General features: G+C 33.0%; 1 protein-coding gene across 5 annotated transcripts in view; it reads left to right on the top strand.

Annotated features, from left to right (window-relative positions):
- The window catches only part of CNKSR2 (connector enhancer of kinase suppressor of Ras 2), a 282715-nt gene that overhangs the window by 159172 nt on the left and 100532 nt on the right, over positions 1 to 23011 (top strand). For 3 of the 5 annotated variants that reach the window (XM_047716254.1, XM_047716251.1, XM_047716255.1), the window contains exons 9-11: positions 2587 to 2733; positions 12534 to 12667; positions 17685 to 17896. In XM_047716254.1, the coding sequence (XP_047572210.1) occupies positions 2587 to 2733; positions 12534 to 12667; positions 17685 to 17896 (493 nt within the window). The remainder of the gene's footprint in view (positions 1 to 2586; positions 2734 to 12533; positions 12668 to 17684; positions 17897 to 23011) is intronic. The other 2 variants (XM_047716253.1, XM_047716252.1) reach the window with 1 other exon arrangement.

Genomic DNA, 23011 nt, shown 5'->3' with positions numbered 1-23011 from the left:
AAAGGTAGAGTTGAGTTACATTTGCTATTTTGGAACTTCCTTTTTTTCTACACAACAATTTTTATATCCCTTACTAATGGGCATTTACATAATGTACAGTTCGGGGTTGGTTTAAACAGTACCGTGGCACATGTGTTGCACATTTATCTCTGCTTTTATCCAGATCATTTCCTTATGGGAGTGGAAGTAGAATTGGGGAATCAAAGGTACATACTTTATATGGGTCTTCATGGATATTTGCTTACCTTTGTTTAAAATATTCCTGATTCTATGTCAGTCAGAGGGGGAAGACTAATTGATAAATAGTAAAACTTGTGTTGAATTAAGTATTGGGGCACTAAATTCTACACCTGAAACTAATATTACACTGTATGGTAACTAATCGGAACTTAAATAAAAACTTGAAAAAAAAAAAGAAAGAAAACTGAAATAGTGAAAGTATATACTTTTCGGCCATGTAATAACATTCAGCTATAAAATTAAAATCTAACCAAATTGCTGCTTTCTCATCAAAAACAATTCTACCTTTTCATGGAAAAACAGTTCTATTTCGGGGGATTGTATATTCAAAAAGAGCATAAAGTGTGAAAGAACAAGTTGAATCAAATTGCAACGAACATCATACAGGAAAACACCATCTAGCCTTAGAAATTCTCAACTAGTCACAATGATCATAACAGAAAAAAATGGAAAGAAATTGATGGATAGAAATGTGTAATTGCTGAGAATACATATGCTAAAAGAAAAAGATGACCATCATGTTGACTGTTTTAGTATCGTTAGTAATTATTTGAATAAATAAAATTAATGAGAAAATGTGGTTATCATTAATAAGTTGTTCATAAACTCTTCATATAAACAGCACATTTTCTCCTCTAAACTTTGAACTCAAAAATCTGCTCACTTATTTTTTTGGCAAGAAAAATGAACACTTGGATTTGAATTCATTTTGCTTTGACTCTTGGCTTATAGAAATGACTGCAGAGATACTTCTTAGCTATGAGAGGATTCAAACTCAATGTAGTACACCTCTGGGCACATAATAATCCTCACCGATATGTAATGGGAGACATTTGAGTTCTCTGCATTAATGTGATTTAAAAAAAAAACTGGCAGCCTCTTACTTGTGTTAGGCAAGTATCACAATGATTGTTTTGATTCATATCTGGGACCCCCTCCCTAAGTTTTTAAGCATTGTACCATGTCACTTCTTTTCTGTCCTGACTTTTTTTCTCTTCACCATCACTCCTTTCAGCTGCAGTAGCGGTTGGGATTTAAATGAATGCTCATGCATTATGTAAACCACTGTATCCCATTATCCCACAGTGGCTGTAGTCCAGAGCACCGCTTCATCGTAGTCTCAGGATCTGTGATTCTTTCGGTGGAAGTGCTTATTCTTTTCAGCTTGATCATTATCTTCCAGGCAAAAACGTGGCGAATAACAGACAAGAGTACCCATTCCCTTGCACTTGGGTGCCTAGGAAGAAACTAGATTACTGTTCAGACCACTTGTCAAATCCTGCTTGTAATCCAGGATAAATTTTGATCCAATGTATTTGTATGACATCCTGGAAAATTCTAATCCATTAGAGTAAAGGTTCTTCTCTTTTTTAAGTGTGAAGTGTGTGTGTGTGTATGTGTGTGTGTGTGTGTGTGTGTGTGTGTTTTAAGTCTTAGAGCAATATCTATTTTTAATGTGCTTCAAAGCATAGAGGATTTCAGTTACCTGATTAACTGCATAACTAGTCCATCTTCAAGCAAACTAACAAATTATTCTATGTTTAAAATCTTAAAAGGATGATGAGTGAAGTGATTTAACATGGAAATCAGTTAAGTCAGGTTTCAGGACATTTATTAAGTACTTGGATTTAATTTTACAATATGTTTTGAGGTGATACTCAAGCAGAATGGCTTCATTAAATTCAGCACATTATATTTTAAGTTCATAGGGTCGTTTGGGACACATTTCCAATAGCTTCTGCAGGGAATAGTGTTACATTGTCGTTTTTCTTCTATTCTTATAGCGTGGTAAAAGGTTAATTTTATTGATGCTATCTTCCATGCATCAGAATGTTGCCTTGATTTGTCAGTACCAGCTATCAGTAGTTTAAAGTCAGTCTAATTTAGAGAGACTTATACCACATATCTCTAAAAGATGGTGATGAGAAAGCATGTGGTATAGCTTGCAAGCTCAGGACATTGCAAAATCCTTGTTTTCAAGAATGTGGATTTTCGAATTGTACTTGTGAACAGAACTCGGATCTAGGCCTTGCACAGCATTAATGATGACATAATTTCTTTAAACTCTAAATTACTCCATTGGCAGGATACAGTTTTAGTCTCTGCTTTGACATGGTAAATGTCCATTATGTTATCTCATAATAATATGGACTCTAATGCAATAACATGGTTAATCAATTCAGAGATAAAATTTCTTTTTTGAGTATTTATCTCCTGAAAATTGATAGGATGGTACACCAATTATGTGATTTTCTTTTTTTTAAACTAATCTTATTAAAGGGGGAGAACATTAAATCTTTGAATACTGTACCTCAATTTTATTGTAATGATTTTGCTGGTTACCAGGTGGGGTGGCAGTTGAAAAATTTGGTGAATGCACTACGAGAGGACCCGAGTGGTGTTATCTTAACTTTGAAAAAGCGACCTCAGAGCATGCTTACCTCAGCACCAGCTTTACTGAAAAATATGAGATGGAAGCCCCTTGCTCTGCAGGTAATGAAGCTTAATCATAAGTCATACACCATCATTTTAGCCATAGATTATCTCAGTAATGCTTCTTTATTGTGCCTCATCTCAGCAGCATATGGATTAATCTTGTATGCTTTTGAAAATTGGTTTGTGAAATTATCTCTTCACAGCTTATCCTAATAGGCTTAATTGTGATGAAATCTGTAAGTTACTATAACTAAAACCCAAATGATAAAGAACTCTGCCTTAATTTGTAAACATTTAAAGCATAATTACAAAAAAACATAAGCAATTTCAAGCCAAAATATGGATAGAGATGAAAATGAGAGGTTTCATTTTGAGATGTAATCTTCTATTTAAAAGTTACACTCTCATACTTGGAGAAACTGGATGACAGTTTCTTTTAAATCAGTTCATAAGATAGTTATTTATAAACAGTAGGTAAAGAAAGTTTTATGTAGTAATTAAAATATACCTACTGCATTCCCTCTGACTGATCATTTTTTCTTTTCCACCCTGTCGGGTAGCAAAATAGGGAAATTATTGCATTAGAATTTCTGCATTTTTCTTCAGCATGAAACCACTCCAAAAATTACTCTATGGATGTTGATAAATTATATTCATTAAGAAGCATAGTTATCTCGGAAGTAATAAGAATATGATTCTGATTAATGAATGACAAGGAAGTAATACATTTCTTTCCATTTTGGTCAATGTAATCTTCAAACGCATCATAAAAGAAGTTTTTGTCTTTCCCAAAACCTGCATTTTTAAAATAGGAGACTATTACCTTTCTTAGAAGTGTAATTTTTTTAAAATTGCAATTGCTCACTGAACTAGAACATTGCCCTTTGTTCAGATAAAAAAGAAAAGCAATATATGTGAGTGCCATTGTTGTCACTGCTATAAAAATTGTTACTTCTATATTAACACCTTATACCATTCTCAGATGTTTTTCCCCCTAAAATCTTAAATTCTCCATTACACATAAATGCCCTTATGGATTATAATGATTTGTCATTGTTTAAAACTTTACTACTTATTGACCTCAAAGTTTCATTATATTTAAATAACATAAAAACATATAAAATGTTCTAACATTAAGGTCTTTAAATTTTTAATGTTAATATTTCATTTTTCAAATGAATATATGTAAACTGTATGAATATGTCCAAAAACATTTGAATTGCAGTATATGTCTATTAAATATTTTTAATGTCATTAAATTTTAGAATTCAATGTTTAACTCATTAAATCATAAATTAGCAGATCAGACTTTCCCATCACATCATTTTATTTTCTTGCTGTATTATAAGTTGCTTTGTTGTTCCAGTCTGTAGTTTTCCTATTGACCTGTCTTCCTCAAAGATCCTGAGAGGTGCAAACACTGAAGAAGAGTCCCACAATTATAGCCATTAGGGTTTTTTCTCTATATATGTGTAGTTAAGTTTAACAACTTCTCTCTAATCCCTTCTATTTCACCTCAAACACCAAAAAGACACTATTTTCATACTGGTCCGTGAACTGTGCTTGAGGAAATATCTCTGGGAAATAAATTGATAATTTGGTCCCTTTTTTAGATTCTTTTCCACAAGCACAAACTGGAGATGAAGTTAATGACGCTCTCCAGTTAATCACTTTTACATAAAATGCTGAAATAATTGAAAGACCAACATTTCTTTTTTGCCACACATTTGGTGTATATATTCAAAGCTGGAGAACAAAGACTTTGATTTTTTAAAATTATTTCACATCATGGTTTAATTATAATTACAATATGCAATTAGGATACTAGTTCTAGGTCCATTGCTAACTTCCAAGAAATATGCCTCACCGGATCACTGATTATATTTATTCCTCATTGCCTATACCGTTACTCTGGATATATTTATAAATTTACTTTTTCAGATTGCTGCAATCAAAAAAGAAAATCAGCATTTCCATAAGTGCTTATATGTATCAACACTTCTGTAGATTTGTTACTTCAACTGAATTTAGTTCCACTGAAATGTATTGTCCAAGCTCGACTCCCTATAAACAGTACTGTTGGGAGGGTGGGGAACTTGCTTTGAACTTCTTTAAAAACTGCCTCAGTGGCTGACTTTTTACAGAGCAGAAGGAAGAGTATTAGTTTTAATTAAATACTTCCTAATGGTGGTAAAACAAACTCTTGGTGACAAGGGCAATGGATAAGTTCTCCAACCTACTATATACTACCATCACCAAATATCCCTGAAATTTTGAAGACCTGAAATTGTACCATGACACAGTTGTTTCTTGACTTTGCAGCTCCAAAATACAGAGACACCAAAAGCGTAATGGGAACTCTGGTCAGAATTTTTATGTAAATTAACCAAAGATGAACAAAACCTGATGGTACCAGAATCTGTAGATTAAAGGTAGACTGCCTTCCCAGGCGGGGGTGGGAAGTAAAAGAAATAATGAGATAAGAAGGTCTTGCAGGCAGTTTTGGATTCCTTTGTGACTTTGCCAGAGGCCACACATTTTTCCTAGTGTCTAAAAAAGGACCTCAGATGTAAAATGCAATGCTTAATGCAGGAATAATCCTCTATGCAGACTGAAGAACCAGTCTTACTGTATTCATGCTTCTGGTATGTGTACAAACACATTAGAGCTAAAATGTCCATTAACTCAGTTAAATATAAATCTTCAGTGTTCGCACCTGGAGAATTGGACCTTAGGTTATATTTTTGTCCAAACAGTCTACTAAGAACAATTTAGATAGAGGTTACAAAAAGAAATAATTTATGGCATTTATTTAATTCAATATGTCTATTTCAACTTCTTCTTCTCCACCAGGCTTAATTTACCTACTAACATTTTCAAATAAAATATGGCCAGGTTTGTGTATTGTGGAAGCCAGACACTAATACACACATCTTAAAAAAAGAAAAACTTTATTCTAACATGAGGAATAATTATTTGTTTAAACTAACAAGGAAATAATTTGTACCTACACAAAAAAATTTAACCTTGTCTACCCTAAGGTAGAAGACTGTGAAAGAAGTTTTATTTCTCAAAATATTTGTAAGGGTAGGAACTTCTATTATTAATCAACTGCAATCATAAATTTGGATTTGGATTTTCTTGTGAAAATCATTCATGAAATCATAGCCAAATAAACAAAAGCATACAATTCAGCTTCATGCTCACAGAGCAATTTCATTAGTACATTTCATGAAATCTGGCAGTTCTTTTTTTAAATTTCTGGTTTCTCAAACATTTTGCAATAGAACTAAAAGACTTAGAGATACCTTAGTCAAATATTACAAACAAGATTTTATCTGGAGTTGAATTCTGTTGTCATCTGCACCATTTTTATAAATAGTAGAGTTGTTTTACATGAGATAGAATCTTTTGTTCTGTGTGAGCAAACCAGGGATTTCCTGCTTTCCAAGAACTGTTTTTAAAAACGTGTTCTTAGTAGCATTTCTACTAATGCCCTGGATTTTGGTGACCTTAGTGATTGCTTATGATCAAGTTCTTCCAACTTAATGAAGAAAATCCCAGGGAATTCTGGACAAACTTCAAGGTGTATTTTTGGTGTTTGTGGCTTTAAGTTAGTGTGAGTAGGTCACAAGCATGTGTGGGTGGTGTCATTTTTCTTCTTAGAAGAGATGCATGGGACAATTAGCTGGACACTAGCAAGAATCTTGGTTGAAATCATCACTGGGAATCAGCAATTTTTTAAAAACATCAAAGAACCCAGCTTTTTTGTGAGAATGCCTCTCAAATCATCACTATAATCAATGTTGGAATTCAACATACTGATAGAGGTTTCATTAAACACATTCCTATATGAAATAACATCAAGCTGTATCATTAGAATTATGTTCCTAAACTGCATTCTAATCCATAAATTTCTTATATCTGTGTGAGAGTTTCTTGTGTGGTTTTATGCTTTTCATTTAAAATCTTATTGCTTAGCATTATCTTGATGCCATTTTTACAGGATATTTAACTTTGAGCAGAAAAAGAAATGGAAAGCAAATAGTCCTAACAGTCGATTTTGTCTGTCAACTGGTATAACAACAGAACACTAACTGGTTACATCACATTTCAAATACACACAAATGTGAATGGTTAAAGTATTCTGTGAAAACCAAAACGTAAGAAATAATAAAATTTGTTAATATCGAAGTTATGGATCAGGGTAACCAAAAAAACCATTACTAACAAAAGTTATATTTCTGAGAGTTTTATTTTAAAAGCATGTTTTGAAGAGGAAGATAACCAATATTAAGTATGACACTAGAGAAGAAAGGAAATCTTAACTAAAAATGTAATTGTGCTGACTGAAAGGCAGAAACAATTATATGTTTTACATGCTCAAATTAGTAAATAGCTGCAAGCAGTTGTCACATCAAATTTTTGTTCAGCAGTGTTTAAGCAGATTAATTAAAGTATCCAAATCACAATTGTGTTTTTCAGCCAAATGCTTTCAAATGTTACACTGACTACAGATAATCACCTAAAATGCAAAAATTATTTTTCAGTTTCTTTATTCTTTAGTTTCTCATTCTTTAATTAATATTCTAAAAAATGTTTACTGTAACTTGAAAAAAATGGAAGTCCAGTTTTAATGTTGCAGTCCTAACTATGCCAGTAAGACCGGACAACACAAGAATAAATATGCTCGTTTTAGTACAGTGTGCAAAATTTGATGACTTAGTGGATAAAGCCATTTTGTAGTGTGACTCTGATCTATATTTCTTGTGTATCATGTAACTACATATTTTTATGCACATATATCTGTATTTTAAAACCTATACAGATATGGTTTCCTGATCAAATTAATGGTCAGAAAAACAATGTTTCTTTTCTTGGTGGTCTAACAGGAAAGGAAAGATTACATGCTTATAAAAGAAGACTCAAGTCTTTTGTATGTATGAATTTAGATTCTAGAAAAAGCTGTGCAAACATTGAGAGTGGGAGAATTTTGAATACATGATTTCCTTTGCCTAGGTTCTTTTCAAATAATTTAATACTCAAGAAAAGCTTTCCCAGGGAAAAGTATGCCCAGTAATTTTCCAGATTAGATCTAACATTCTTGATATGGTCAAGAAACTTACAAATTGTATACAATGTCTTGCCTCCCAAAATCCAGCATACAATTCCTCTGGAGCATTTATTTAGATGATTAAGAACAGAGTTGCTAACATAAAACAACATTCTGGTACTTGTGTTGGGAATTATAATAAAAATGTGTTTGAACTGAGTAAGGACTTTGTGTTCTATGCTAGAATAATGGGGTATTGTGATCCATCCGAGTCTGTGCTTATTCCCCAGAGCGACTAAAATAAATGGCCAGGTTTTATACTTTATGTAATCATAAGTATTTCAGTGGGTGTCTTCCCCCTGTAAGGCAAAGCAAGCTCTTTGTGATCTTTGCATTCGTGAATTTTAGAACTACATAATGTATAACACACTGTTTTAGTCTTTAATTTTGGGGTTGTCTTTTTGTCACTGGTGTCATTCAAGACTTTCTATAGCTCTATGAAAGCCAGGTCACTTACCAGACAGAGCGACAACTAAATTTAAGATAAGCTTGCCAAGAGTTCTTAAAATGTAAAATGTTTCAAATAAAACCTCAATGTCAAATGTAGTTTCTTAAGTATGGAAGCTCTTTTCTCATAATCTTTAAGACCATAGAGGTTTCAGAGGTATACCTTCCAGATGTGCTCAGTTACCTTAAAAACGTTAGAAGTGGGAACATAAGGAAAAGACCTGAGCCATCAGAGGATTTAAAGTGAGATTTCAGCAATTCCTTACAAACGCTGAAAATCTTATTTTATAACAATAACAATCTTCCAATGCTGTTTAAACTCAAGGAGTAGGAGTTTATATTACTGAAGTAATCACACATGATTTTCAGAGGAAGATTTGTGTAGTAACATTGTAGGATACAATTCGAAAGTATTTATGTAGCTCAAACTGACAATATGGAAAAAATGTATGTGTATGTTTAACCTAGTAGGTTTCTAGTAATAGTCCTATTGACTGTAGTAAGTTATCATTAACTGACCTAAGGTTACCAATGTATATTTGAAGAGATGCATATAATCATTTTATTTAGAATCTGGATATTTTCAGAGATGCATTCCAGTGCCTGAGAAATCTATCAGAGTTGTTTTAGCAGAGCTTTATGTCAGTAGGACCATTTACATATGAAAACCAAATGTTATGATAAGGTCCTTCCAGAAAATAACCCTGTTCACATAGAATCCAAAATGGATCCATATCGTACTTAATTGCATACTGTAGCATATCAAGTTACACGGAAGCTTCATGTTTATTTGAGTAACAAGATGCAGTCTTAAAATAACCTTGTATTTAAATGATGATAATTCTTAATTCTCTTTCCATATTTTGCCGATATAAGAGAAAGTATCAAGGTGGCAAGAAGAAAATTAAAAAGTATTACCCTTATTTCTACATTTTTCTTTAAATTGGGAATTCTTCATAGTGCTGTAGTAACTACTTTCTATGTTATGAACAGATGATAGAAAGTAAATGTTGCCAAGATAGGAGAAGCTATCTTTCTGCATTATTATGCTAACTTATTTAGACATTTTTTTGAAACTAAGAAATATGCCTATTAAAATGTGAATTGGATGCTGAGAGAATTCCTTTTTTGATTCGAGAGAAGCTGTATATGTCACTTTTTGTGTATTTTCACACACTTAAATGGTTATTGGTGGTGTTTGTAATTTTAATGCCACTTGTTACAACTAAGAATTTTTTGCTGGTGATTTCGGCTAATAATATCATTTATTCTGTGCTTGATTTAGTCAAATTTTGCCTATCTTTCTAATGTTCTTTAACGCCTTTTTTCATTCTTTTTAATTTTGTATTCAGTTCTTGTTCAAAGGTAGAAAAATTTTTAAAAGATTATAATTTTAAATTACCACAAAAACTTCTTTTGGAGTTAAGCAGCTATTTCTATTTTCCCATGAAGTTTCTATTTTACCATATTTTATTTTTTCATTGCTTAATGTATAATTTTTTAAATAGGATTCTCAAGAAGAATGGTTACTTTTTAGTGTGGATTAGCTTAACAAAACTAATACAATTAGTAGACAAAGTATAATGAATATATTTAATATTTACTGTGCGTTTTATTTGGTACAAAGCATACTGATTAGCCAGATGATATCTGCATGCAGATGAAATGTTTCCTGTGATTTATCAGTTAATACAATAACTAGCCAGTTGTGTTAAGCAATAGGGTTGACTAATTTCTGTTTTCTCAAAAGAATAAGCTGTTTTTTTTCAGTCACTTCAATTCATTGAGCCAGCTGGCACAGTCAAACCTGTTATTCATTTAAACATATTTAAGAGTCTTTTTCATCTACGTATTTATTAATTTAGCGCATCATGCTAACTGATACATTAATAGCAACTTCTTTCTGAAAATAGAAACCTAGAGGAAATAGCAATTTGAAGAAAGCCGACATGGCTAATATTTAAGCTTACTGGAAGTGGAAAGACACATCCACCTTAAGGAATCCTAGTAATAATCCATGTAGAATGCTAGTAATGGTCCAGGCAGAATAAAAATTCTGTTGGTCCTTACCTCACACTTCATGGCTATTTAAAATATACTTGTAAGCACTGACTATTGTTTCTCTTTTTTCCTTCCATCCCTTCTTTCTTCCTTTTGGTTTAGGAAAGGAAGAGGTGGGCACTAACCAAAAAAGACTATCTTTACTTCTATAAGTGGTAAAATAAAAGGAGAGAAGTCTTCAGAATAGAAAGAGTGACCCTAAAACAAAAGAAAGAAAATAAAAATTTGTTAGATTATTTTTAATTGCTTATTTTTTTTAGAACTTGTTCTTTAGTTCACATGCAGTATTAGAATAATTTAAAATAAGAGATACTGGAGCATTTAAAAAGCATACTGAATATAAGTTTTTCTCTCACACTGTATGTTACAAAGTTTTGGAAAGTAATGTACTGCATAATGGATTTTTTAAATATTTCAATAATGATGAAAATTACTTATTTTTATGTCATCTGTATCTAGTACCAAGATGTCCTAACAAAGAGGAAAGCAGTTATACGGTCACATCACAGTGATTATATATAGTATGTCTAAAGACTTGATCTAAAGAACCTATCATTCAGAGATGTGTTGTAGAGGCATGTAACACATCACTAGAAACAATACGCTTCATTTCCTCAGACTTCATGGTGTTCATCCATACAGATGGCTCTTGATTACCTACATAATCTCATGATTTCCCATCGCCAAGACTTTTGTTACTAAAAGACACATAATTTAACTGACACTCTTTCAAAATTGGCATAGTTAAACAAAAGTCTACTGCACACTCATAATACTTCAAAATTTCTTAACATGTAAAGTTTCTGACTTCTTTTACATCATATGAGATAGAATATTGTAGAGTCCCAAAATAAATTATCATTTTCCCCCTTCTCTCTCTCTTTCTTTAATTTCTATTTCACATAGATTAAAATTTAGCCGTCATTTTGGCAGGATGTGTGATTTCAAGCTATTAAGGTGAGCTGTGTAATAAGGAAGGTCAAAACCCATGAATTTAGTCATAAACTATGTAGTCTACCACACAATGTAGCGGCCTACATTGTGCATTGTATTTATGCTTGGTTTTTTGAATATTTTGTTTATCTGTAAAAAAGCATTGTCACAATATAAAATAGCTGTAATATGCCATTTTTTTTGGTCCAGCAATACATGTTAAAGTAATAGAACTGTGGGTCTATATAGATTGGCTAAAAGTGTTTTCATATTGGCTAAAATGGCAACATCTTATCATGTGAAGTTACAGTTCATTTTGTGATCATTACTTTTGTGTTTGCAATTGCACCAAAATCCTTATATTTAATATGTTATTGTATACATAGCTAATCCATAAGATCTGTAAGATAAACATGAACATTTGTGAATTTTAGTCTCACTTTAGGATAATTTTTCAAAGCAAAAGATCATTCCAAATGCTTTGAAGCTTAGAATTGAGAGAGCTCTTAAGTTAATGCATCCTGGTGTATCGCTTTATTCAGTATATATGCTTTTTTAATTTTTAAAAAAGCATTTCATACTTAAATAGGCATGAAAATGTGATCTATAGAGGTGTATCTAAACTTTATTTTAAACCAATGCTAAATGTGTGTGCCTATGAAAGGTGGAATGATTGTGTTACATTAATCACCATACTTTTGAAGATGTACCATAAGATGACCTTGAGAAGACAGTTAGTTGTGTTTATCTTTATGAAAAAAGAAAGTATTCTCTCATATTGGCCTTTCATCCTCCATTCCTGTAAACTTTTCTGAGAATCTGTGACATTCTGCTAACGTAGGAGTATGGTATATCTTTTGGGGGAAAAGATAAGAAATATCTTTCTTGTGTATCAGTCAGGATGTGAGTGAACTAATTCTTTTGAAAGTTACTCTTTATTATCTTCCCTTCAAAGGTGGGATTCCAACAAAGCAATTTTAATTTAAATAAGTTTCTGACTGTGAAATAAATCTTACCATTATGAAACACTGCATGGTGCTTTTACCTTATAAATAGTTTTTACATGGTTATGCCATAGAGTAAGGTGAGTTGAGAACTAAGTGGGAACCTCTAAAGTAATAAATTATTTGGTTTTGGAGATTGAAAAGAGTATCTGTGTGCTAAATAACCTGCTTCTTGATTTCAGCCAAGTTCAAAAACTTTGCAGAAATAGATAATTTTAAAATGATAACTATGTGTCGTTGTTGTTGTTGTTTTGTGTGTTGTTTGTGTGCGTATGTATTTTCTTTTTCATTTTAACCAGCCTCTTATACCTAGAAGTCCCACAAGCAGCGTTGCCACGCCTTCCAGCACCATCAGTACACCAACCAAAAGAGACAGTTCTGCTCTCCAGGATCTCTATATCCCCCCTCCTCCTGCAGAACCATATATTCCCAGGTACGAAACCAGCCATCCCATTGTTCTGGGCAGCTTCTATCCAAAGACTAGCCTAACTATGTAAACTGTGAAGTAAATTCTCAAGGAGCACCTTGAATGTTTTCTTAGATAGGAACTCTAAGAATATTCTGGAAAACTATTGCATTGTGGAGAATGCACTTTGCTTAATAATAGTAGTAATGGGAGCCTGGGTGGCTCAGTCAGTTAAGTGGTTAAGTGGCAGAGAGCCTTCTTCTCCCTCTCCCTCTGCCTGTTGCTTACCCTACTTGTGTGCCCTTTCTCTCTGTCAAATAAATAATAAAACCTTTAAAAATAATAATAGTAGTAGTAACAATAACTAATCTGTATTAAATGCTATGCATTAAGTATCTTGTAAACATTTTCTCATATAATAGGAAAGAGTAGGAAAGTAACAATAAATAACAATTGGGATTCTTTTAATAAGTAAGGAATAAGTGAGGGTTCTTGGCTAAGAAGACCCAGAAAATCGCAAGTTACTTTGAAGCGTTCTATACTTTTTTTCTAAAAGAGAAGTTTATAGGTAACTTCTATGCCTTCTTATATGTGTGTGATGAGGGAGATCTTGGGGGAGGGGCTAAATGATGAGAAGAGAGAGTATAGTATCCCCCCTAATATTTCTGTATCTACAGTTTCTCCTTGATTAGTTCAATAATGTTTCTGTCAGAAAGTGGAAAGAATTTGCAAGAGAATGAGTTGCCTTTAGAGCCTATTTTCTAGATTTCTTGAGGCTATATCTCTGTTTCATTTCCAGATTCTATTTGAAATTCCTGGCAGGTGTGGAAGATTACAACTTTGTGCCATAATGCATTCTGTCCAAAGCATTCTGATATCCAGCCTTGTGGAATATAAAAATTATGGAAAGGGGCCAGCACTAACTGGGGATAATTAATACCAATCACAAAGAATTTGGTTCCATTTTTAAATTAGGTTTGCAGTCATTCTAAAACAGTAATTTAAGGTCTCTTATTTTCAAGCCACACTTCATATTAAATTTCTTCAGTATATAAAAGAACTGAAATTCCTTTTTTAATTAATTTTCGTTATTCTTTGGTACGCCTAATGTTTCAATTCTCTCAGATATGAGGGTACTGACATTTTACTATCTAAATGTTACATGACAGCATAGTGTGTCCGCAAATACTGTATTGTTGTCTAGTAATAAAACTGTAGTCCATTTTATAAACATTTTAGTTCTTAATTTTGAGAATTAAATGTAGCTGTGGGAACATGGTTTATGAGAAGACATAATTTACTAAGCTGGCTTTTCACAAATCTTTCTAATATGTAATTTACAGTCTTACGTTAAAGTTACAATCAGATGCACAGCTCCATCTGATATCCTAGCCAAATGCAAGTGACATTTTAATTCTATTAAGATGGTGTCAGGCTTTGAATACTCTTGCATAAAGAACAATAAAAATGTGTGCTTCGAATAGTGACTCTTTCGTTTGTTTTCATTTTAATTGGAAAGACTTTTATTTCAATGCAAATGATTATTTAAGAAACCTTACCCCAAGGGCTACAGGTACAGATAAACATCAGAAGATTATTTTTATTAAATATCTGCAGTTTTTTAATCTTCTTTCCTTTTCTCTTGTGTAGGTAGGAACTTATTATAAAGAAAGTATTTCCTAGATAGAAACTGTTTAAAATATACTTCAGGAGACAAAAGAATAAAATGATTGAGTTCTGTCCTCTGAGTATGGTGGAGATAGGATTATGGCAATGTGCGGAAGCCAATAAAAAGCTTGAACATACTATTTAAAAATATCAAAGATACTTGTAATATCAAAGGTACTTGTTTTGTCAGTATTGTTTGAAAGCTTCATACTTTTCAGTAAACTTCATAATCACTTTAATTATTCTACATATTTTTTATTTAATGTAATTACTATTTCAGAATATGAAAATATTCTAGATATATTTTGAGTTAAATTATTAATTACCCAAGGCACACAGTCGTTTGATATAGCACAGTCAGAACAATCCATGCATCTGAGTTCCTTGCATATATAAATTATCTGCATTTTCAGGTTTGACTTGAAGTTATGGCAGAGATACAGACTTGACACTTTTTTCCCATTTTGCTGTTTTGATATTAAATGGGGCTTGCCTAATTTAACTCATCTAAATGTTTCTTTTTTTCTATATTAAAAAAATTTGTTTCTGTAGGGGAGGCACATTAGTGTTCATTTGAATTGTGAATAATAAAAGCTTCCTCACCTTAAAACCAAAGAAACCCTTAAAAATGGTAGGGCTAGTTGTCACGTGGAAACTTTTTCATGGGCTTACAATTCTTTGAACACATTTATTCCAGAAGAAAATATGGTTGAAAAAAAGTGCCTTTTCTCTAAAAGAGAAGACACTCATATACGTGGAATGAGTAAAATTTGTAAAATGAGTAAAATTTTAAAAATTCAGTTTTTTATTATATGTCTTATGACTATATGTAGCTTCATTAAGCATTTACATAATTAACCAAATCTCTTTTCCCATGACAAAAATCAAGAATTTGTAGGTCTTTGCACAACTCTGAAGTTCAAGCACTAACTTCTGTCAGTTTTACTCTGAACCATAAAATATAAAGAAAATCCACTAAAGCAGTATTCTAACTTTACATCTATTTCCTTAAATCAGAGGAAATCTGAAAAAATTCCTTTTTCAGAGTAAAAGTGTAGGTTTATCACGTACATAACACTAAGAAATTTTTTTAAAAATCTATACAGCAGGACCAACTAATATGTTGAGTTATTCAGAGACTCATGATGTGAGTACATACACACATGCACACATAAAGAGATATGCACACAACTGTTCACACACTTATACACAGAACACATATATCGGTTCATTCTACTGCAAAGATTGTGTTTGGTTTGTACATTTCTTCATTAAACTTTATTTGTATGCGTTTCATATGGACATGTTTAATAAATCTTTCTTGTTGGTATGAGGTGAGACCTCCTTTACTGTATCATTACAGAGTAAGTAATATCAGCCCTTGCAATTTTCTGCCATGGGGATGTCCGTATAAATAGAGCATGGTGAATTAACTAGGGCTGAGTCACCCTCTGATCTCAGCTGCATTAACATTCATGTCACAGGCCTGATAGAAATGTTTTCCCATTTCCAGACAGGCAAAACCTTACTCCAGTGCCATGAGTTCGTCAGGGCTGTTTTATTTTATTTTTTTTTTTACTTTTTTTATTTTTTTCAGCATAACAGTATTCATTATTTTTGCACCACACCCAGTGCTCCATGCAATCCGTGCCCTCTACAATACCCACCACCTGGTGCCCCCATCGTCAGGGCTGTTTTAAAGCGAATCACAGTGTCAATTTCTTTTTGGTAGAGGACTAACAGTAACAAAAAGCTCCAGGCAGTGTGTTCAGGAAAAGTTTTCAGCTTGCTGAAAATGAAATTCTGCCTGGATTTTATATTTGTTTTCTTCATGTTGCCTGAGAACTAGCTGTCCAGTGCAATTTAGCAATAGGCAATATTTTTAATTTAAAAAAATAAGAGTGAATAACAATGTAAATGACAGTCTCAACTTGTGAGGTGTTAAATACATGAGACAGCTTGCTGATTCAATCAGTCTTGAGAATATTAATTACTACTTTCAATATATTTCAAATACTAGGAATGTAGCTCTCTTCATTTGGACAGACCTAATCTAGCCATTTGCATACACCTACAAAAGCATAGTATACCCTCGTACGGAAGTATAGAAGTATAATATTCTTGCTGAACTGTAACTCATATTTTAGAATTGATTTATAAGCTCATCACCATTTTATAAGACATAATGTCAATTAAAATTGTGTTCCTTTTATCTGTCTCATTATAATTTAGCTAATCTGTTGATTTAAGATCTCAGTCTTAGCACTTAACATAAAATTAAATTTTTCTCTGGTTTGATAGCATTCACGACACTGAGGGTAGAACTGGAAGCAGTTAAGAACTAGGAGGAAATAAAATTAATGATCTGCAAGGGAAGAAACATTGCATTTACAATCATAGTCGTGTTCTAGAAGACAGGCTTTTCTAACAAAGACTTCATAGCTAGTCATAGTGAAACACATCATAAAATAAACAAGGTTCAATTTAACCCATCCTAAGTGGAGTATTTCTACCAAAATTCCACTCATTAGGCGCCCAATTGCCTGGGCTGTGTAAATTAATACTGTATGTGAGTAACAATTTTAGGGATCCCATAAATGATTAGATTTTTCTTTTTTAGAATCCTATAGAAAATCAATTTGCCATCATCTTAAATTCCATATTTTGTCAGGTTTCTCTGTGTTCTCTCCACAAGAAGTGTTGCTGATTTACAATGAAATTTTGAACTGTCCATTTAGAATTAGTTCTATGAATGTGTGTTTTTGATATTAAATAAGATACATAGATTTTAAATATTGAAAGTCATTCTGTTCAATAAGGTTGATTTTAAATTACTAACAAGCTGTTTGAAATTCTTATAATGCCAGTTTACAGAATGCTCATTTGGTTCTTAAGGCTGCGAATGTCCTTACAAAGGTGGTAGTTCTTAAACACATCTTTGTTTTTAAGCAATGAAAATACTACTGTACATCAATTAGTTAAACTGGCACAAGAAAGCGATATTGGTAGCATCGTTAAACTTATACCTACTATCTTGAGCACCAAAAGTAATTTATGGGCTGACATGATTTCCTTTGTGTGACATAGCACAGTGAAAATGAACTAGAGCGGGAGTTAGAAGATCCAGGATTCATGTCCAGCATTGTCATTTATTAGCTGTGTGACCTTTAGGCAAGTTATTTAACCTCTCTGATTTTCAGCATTTATTTTCCTACAATATAGGGATAGTTTAAAATTACGCTTTAAGCCTCAAAGAAAGTTTAAAAAAAACAGAAGATATATTGTATGAGAAGGATATTATAAACTGTTTTAGACCCTCTCTCCCATTTTACCACCCTAACACTTTCCTACATCCTTCTCCTTTACTTTTCTTAAGGGATGAAAAAGGAAACCTTCCTTGTGAAGACCTCAGAGGACATATGGTTGGCAAGCCAGTGCATAAGGGATCTGAATCACCAAATTCATTTCTGGATCAGGAATATAGAAAGAGGTTTAATATTGTTGAGGAAGATACTGTCTTATATTGCTATGAATATGAAAAAGGAAGATCAAGCAGTCAAGGAAGACGAGAAAGCACCCCGACTTATGGTAAGAGTTCTTTTCTTACATTGACAGGAGAACATGTCTCACATGAGAACCTCTATTTCTTTTCATACACTTTTGGGTTATGAAATTCCTTGATTTACTTAATAGCTTTTGAATCTTTATAATTGTTCTGTGTCTGTCATGTGCTTCTAAGTGGAATCTCAACAGTGTGAAGTGTGATATTAAAAATTATTCAAAATTTTCCAAAGATAGGTAAGAATAGTAGGTAGCATTTTAACTCATTAATGACTTAAGGACACCTTGAATCACATGTAATTTTTGTTACGTCAGATATCGCCAAATTGGAATAATTGAATTTTCCTTTTTTTAAAAGATGAATGCTCCTATTAACTTGACTTATATAAAATTGACTCCTTATTCCTCAGGGATTAAAAAAATCTTTAGATAAACTTTCTGGGGAAAAAAATCTCACCACAGTTTTTGTGTTTTTTTAAGAAGTTGGAAAATTTGAGTGGAAGTGGATTCTAAATAGGAAACACACACTGTATTTAAGTCAGAGATGACCTTAGAGTTACCACATCCCTAGGATTTTTCATCTTTGACTTCTGTTTTTCTGTGCATGGCCAAGACCAAGAGACCAAGAAAGTAATGCAGTCACGTGTACTTTAAATTGATACATTGTATGTGAAATATTTGCCTATGAAGTTGCCTAAAGTTAAAGTAGTAAAGCTATTATCCTACTGCAAGAGTGAAAGGATTTAATTGAAACTCTGTGCTCCTCCTTTTCCAGTTTTCAAACTGATCATTTTTAGTGAGGAGCATAGAAAATGGGAAAGACAGTATTCTTGCTGATTAGTACAGATGATCAGCTGGAGCCGAGTAGAAGGACAGTTGTCTTTAGGGGTTTTTTCCACTTGCCCTCCTTACTTGTCCACTATGGCCATATGTCTCCCTCCTGTGGTTCCAAATGATTGGTCATCATTTACCTTACTTACTACATGTGCCTGATTTCCTTACAGCTCTTTGGTAATAATTATGTATGAGAAGTTTTGCCCCAAATGATCCTAAACAATAGGAACCATACTTACCTTGTGTTATTCTCTGTCCATGTGCTTTTTTAAATCATAATAAGTAATGATTTTTTGAACATAGCTCCTCAATTATACTATTCTGTGGGTACTTTTCTTAAACTGTCATAATTGGAAGGTATCTGCGCCTTCACTTTTCTCCCCTATTATATTGTAAACTTCTGCAGTACAGAGCAGCATAGAAGCATACCATCTTTGTTATCCCTACCCTTGCTTTATCACATAAGATCTTTATTTTTATTCATTCATTCCACAAGTACTTATTGACTATCTGTTATTGGATAGGCAAAAATGTATATCAAGTCTTTTTTTATCTCTTAGAATTATTTTGACTCTCTTCTACTTATTTTGAAATAGATAAGAATGTTTAAGGGAAAATTCTAGTCACCAAATGAAGTTGATTGCTGATAGCTTTATAAAAATTTGTTACTTGATTCTCACTTGAATGGCTTTGTTAGTCTCTTCAGACTACAGTTTTAAATCACCTAGTGTCATCATGTTCCACAAATCCTCTCTCTCCCAATAAAACAAAATGCTGTTTAAGTTTTAGAAAATTAAGATATCCTATAGATATATATTTTGTAAAGATTGATTTATTTTAGATAGAGGGAAAGAGAGCACAGAGGGGAGGGGAAGAGGGAGAGGAAGGAAGAGTCTTAAGCAGACTCTGCTCCAAGCAGGGAGCCTGACATAGGGCAGGGCTCAATCTCCTGACCCTGAGATCATGACCTAAGCTGAAACCAATAGTCAGTCTCTTTATCCACTGTGCTATCCAGGTCCCCAATATGATAGATTTTTATAAACAACTTAGAAAAAAAGAAATATATATGTATGTGTGCTTAAAAAAGGGGTAGGAGGTTTTTTAAAAATAAAGTTATTTTACTTTTGATCCCGGAAGGTTTTTTTTTTTTAACTTTTGAACATGAAATATAATCTGAACCATCAGTGGAAATACTTACAGATGCTTCAGTGAGGATTTTCTAGCAGTTTAGTGTATTAAAACCTTTTTAAAATCAGATCATAAGTAATAAATTCTGCCTGTCACACACATGAATTTGAGTCCTTAATTTTCCCAAAGATTAATTCATTTCTAAATTCATTCAGCAAATATTTGTTGTGTACATAAAATCATCCAGTCACTGGGGGTTCAAAGGTGAATAAAACATAAATTTTCCCTGGAAGGCAGTCATAACCTAGAGGGAAGAAACAAATAAAGAGATGCATCGTAATAACTTTAGGTAAGTAGGAATATGTGAACAAAGTAGTACACTAGCCCAGGAAGGTGAAGCCCCAGAGTCTTCCCGGGAAGTCACATAACTAAAAGTTGCATTTGTGCTGAGTTTTAAATAAGTAGTCATCTTCTAGGGTTTAGTGATCCCCACCAAATATCTGATAATTTCTCAAACCTCAGTCAGAGATCTGAGGATTTGTATAAATCTTTCATCCCAGAACCTAACGGTCCCAATGTAAATTATTTCAAAACTTGATAAGCAATTATCGATTACTTCTTTATTTAATCTATAAAGTAGTCCCATTTCATAGACTCCCAAGTGTGACATTATTTCCCTATATTTAGAAAATAATGATAATAGGGGTGAGTGGGTGCATTAGGCATTTAAGCGTCTTTCAGCGCAGGTCATGATCTCAGGGTCCTGGGATCAAGCCCTGCATCAGGCTTCACGCTCAGCGGGGAGTCTGTTTCTCCCTTTCCCTCTGTCCCACCCCCTACTCTTGATTGCTCGCTCTCCCTCTCTTTCTCTCTCTCAAATAAATAAATCTCTAAATAAATAAAGAGAAAATATATATAATTCTGTTAAAGGATATTACATAAAACCTAAATTACAAAAATGTTCATGTTTCATATTTTCTGGAAATGACAATAATTTAACATGTTAGTCCTTGTGTGATGCCTTGAAATGTAATGAAGCAGTTATTTGGGCTTACAGTACTCAACTTACTTCTTAGTCACAAATACCCTTATCTTATATAGGAGCTTAGCAGCCATTCTCTCCTATTAACTCCCCAGATTACATGTTTGTTCCAAGAGGTTTAGAGTTAAGATTATAAGAGTATAGATAGGATTTTGAAAAGCAAAGGAGAAACATGATTCAGTCCTTTTTAGGTTTTTGGTTAAATATGTATATACTTGTCATATTACCTTAGTACATTCATATTTTAAAGTTAGATATATAAAACAAGAATATTTAGGGAACCTCTGCTTTTGGACACAGTGACAAAGAAACACATGTAAAGAAAAATACCTGAAAATATCCTAACTGTGGACTTTAAAATATATGTTTTTTAGGCAAGTTTCTCATTTTATATCATAGACCCACTAGTTGTTGCTAAGAGTAAGTTAAAAGAATTATTATTTACCCTAAACTATCAGACAAGTATAATACTGATAGACAACAGATGGCCCTTCTAGAAATAAGTCAGTAATGCCTGTGAGCTTTTATATATGCCAGGCACTGTGCTAAGCATTTCAAAGGCGTTGACCCATTTAATCCTCACAACCCAGTGAAGTAGGTGCTAATAGAATCCTTATTTTACTGATGGATTAAATAACTTACCCAACTAGTAAGTAGTAGAGCTGAGATTAAGTACCCATACATATTTGGGACTCTACCAGTGGTACTAGCTAGCTAAATGTGATGAAAATAATTTCCTAAATTGTAGAGAAATAATTTCCAGAAATTGAATTTCCTTCCAAATTCAAGCATTTGATTTCAAGCAAGCCGAAGTAGGTCTGATTCTGGATGGTCTCGTATGTGTTGTTTTATATTTATAGGCATTAGAGTAAATATGTTTTTACATAGACATGGCCCTGACAGACTTTAGGAAAAGGTAGCTAAATTGAGGGGTAAAATTAGCAACAATGTGTTATGTCCTTTTTAAATCCGAGAACATAAAATGGGTTCTACTTTCTTAAAAAGATAGATGAGACTAATTTCTGGAAACACGGAGTGGGGGAAGCAGGCTACATCAGTGGTTACTAGCACTGTGGCATCAGCCCTACTTGGTAATCCTGTCTTTTATCTAATTACTCTAGTGTGAGCTTGGGGATGTTGGTCTCAATTTTCTCCTTTGTTAAATGAAGATGATAATACCTGTCTCATAGACTTTTTGTGAGAATTTCATGACAATGCATTGTAAGTTGCCTGGAAAGTGTCCAGTATATTTAGTCTCAGTGTTGCCACTGTTGCATAGAAACTTCAGTGCTGCTAAGAGAATACATGTTAAGTATTCTCACCTCACAGAAAAAAAGATAACTCTGTGATGTGATGGATGTGTTAAAATTGATTGTAGTCATCGTTTCATAATTCTCTGTATATCAAATCATCACATTGTACAAGTTAAATAAACAATTTTTATTTATACCTCAATACAGCCTGGGGGGGACCAAAAGAACTTAAAGATCTCAATACATAAATAATAATAATAGTATCAGCCATTTTAAACTTAGAAGAATTAGATGGGGTGAATAAACAGTGCAGTTTTTAAGTAAGTAACTTTAATGTAAACATTAGAAGAGGGGGAAAAGAGAACAGCATTAAATCCCTTAAACTATTTGGTCTCATCTGCTCATGCTTCAAAAGTAAAGGTTTGAATTTGATGAGATCAGTTGCTTGGCAACTTTTCAGAATGATAATGTGCCCCATCAGCTTTCCTTTTTGCTGTTCACAGACTCTTTGCCCTTGCCTTTCCATCATACCACATTTCTATGCATAGAAACCGGCTAAAAGGTAGATACAGTTAACTGAGTCCCTTTGTGGCTATGGAGTGGTCATATTTTATAAGAATAGGAAGAACACATATTTTTTTACAATAATATCACATAATAGTAGTGGTTTGAAGGAATCTAGACTTTTCTGATTTATTGAGAATCCAGGACCTCACAAAAAACACAGGAATGAATGCAGAGCTGTTATTTTAGAAATGTTCCTCATCAATGTTATTTTTACCCATTGTGCACTGAGGAAAATTAATTTCTATAACATTATAACTGAACATTTTCCACTCGAGTAGTTGGGACAAGAGAAAACTACCATGTGCCATTTATCCACAT

The sequence above is a fragment of the Lutra lutra genome, chromosome X, assembly GCF_902655055.1.
Source record: "Lutra lutra chromosome X, mLutLut1.2, whole genome shotgun sequence".
NCBI lineage: Eukaryota > Metazoa > Chordata > Mammalia > Carnivora > Mustelidae > Lutra > Lutra lutra.
The sequence above is the reverse complement of the archived record's forward strand: the minus strand, read 5'-3'. Positions and strand labels throughout refer to the sequence as shown.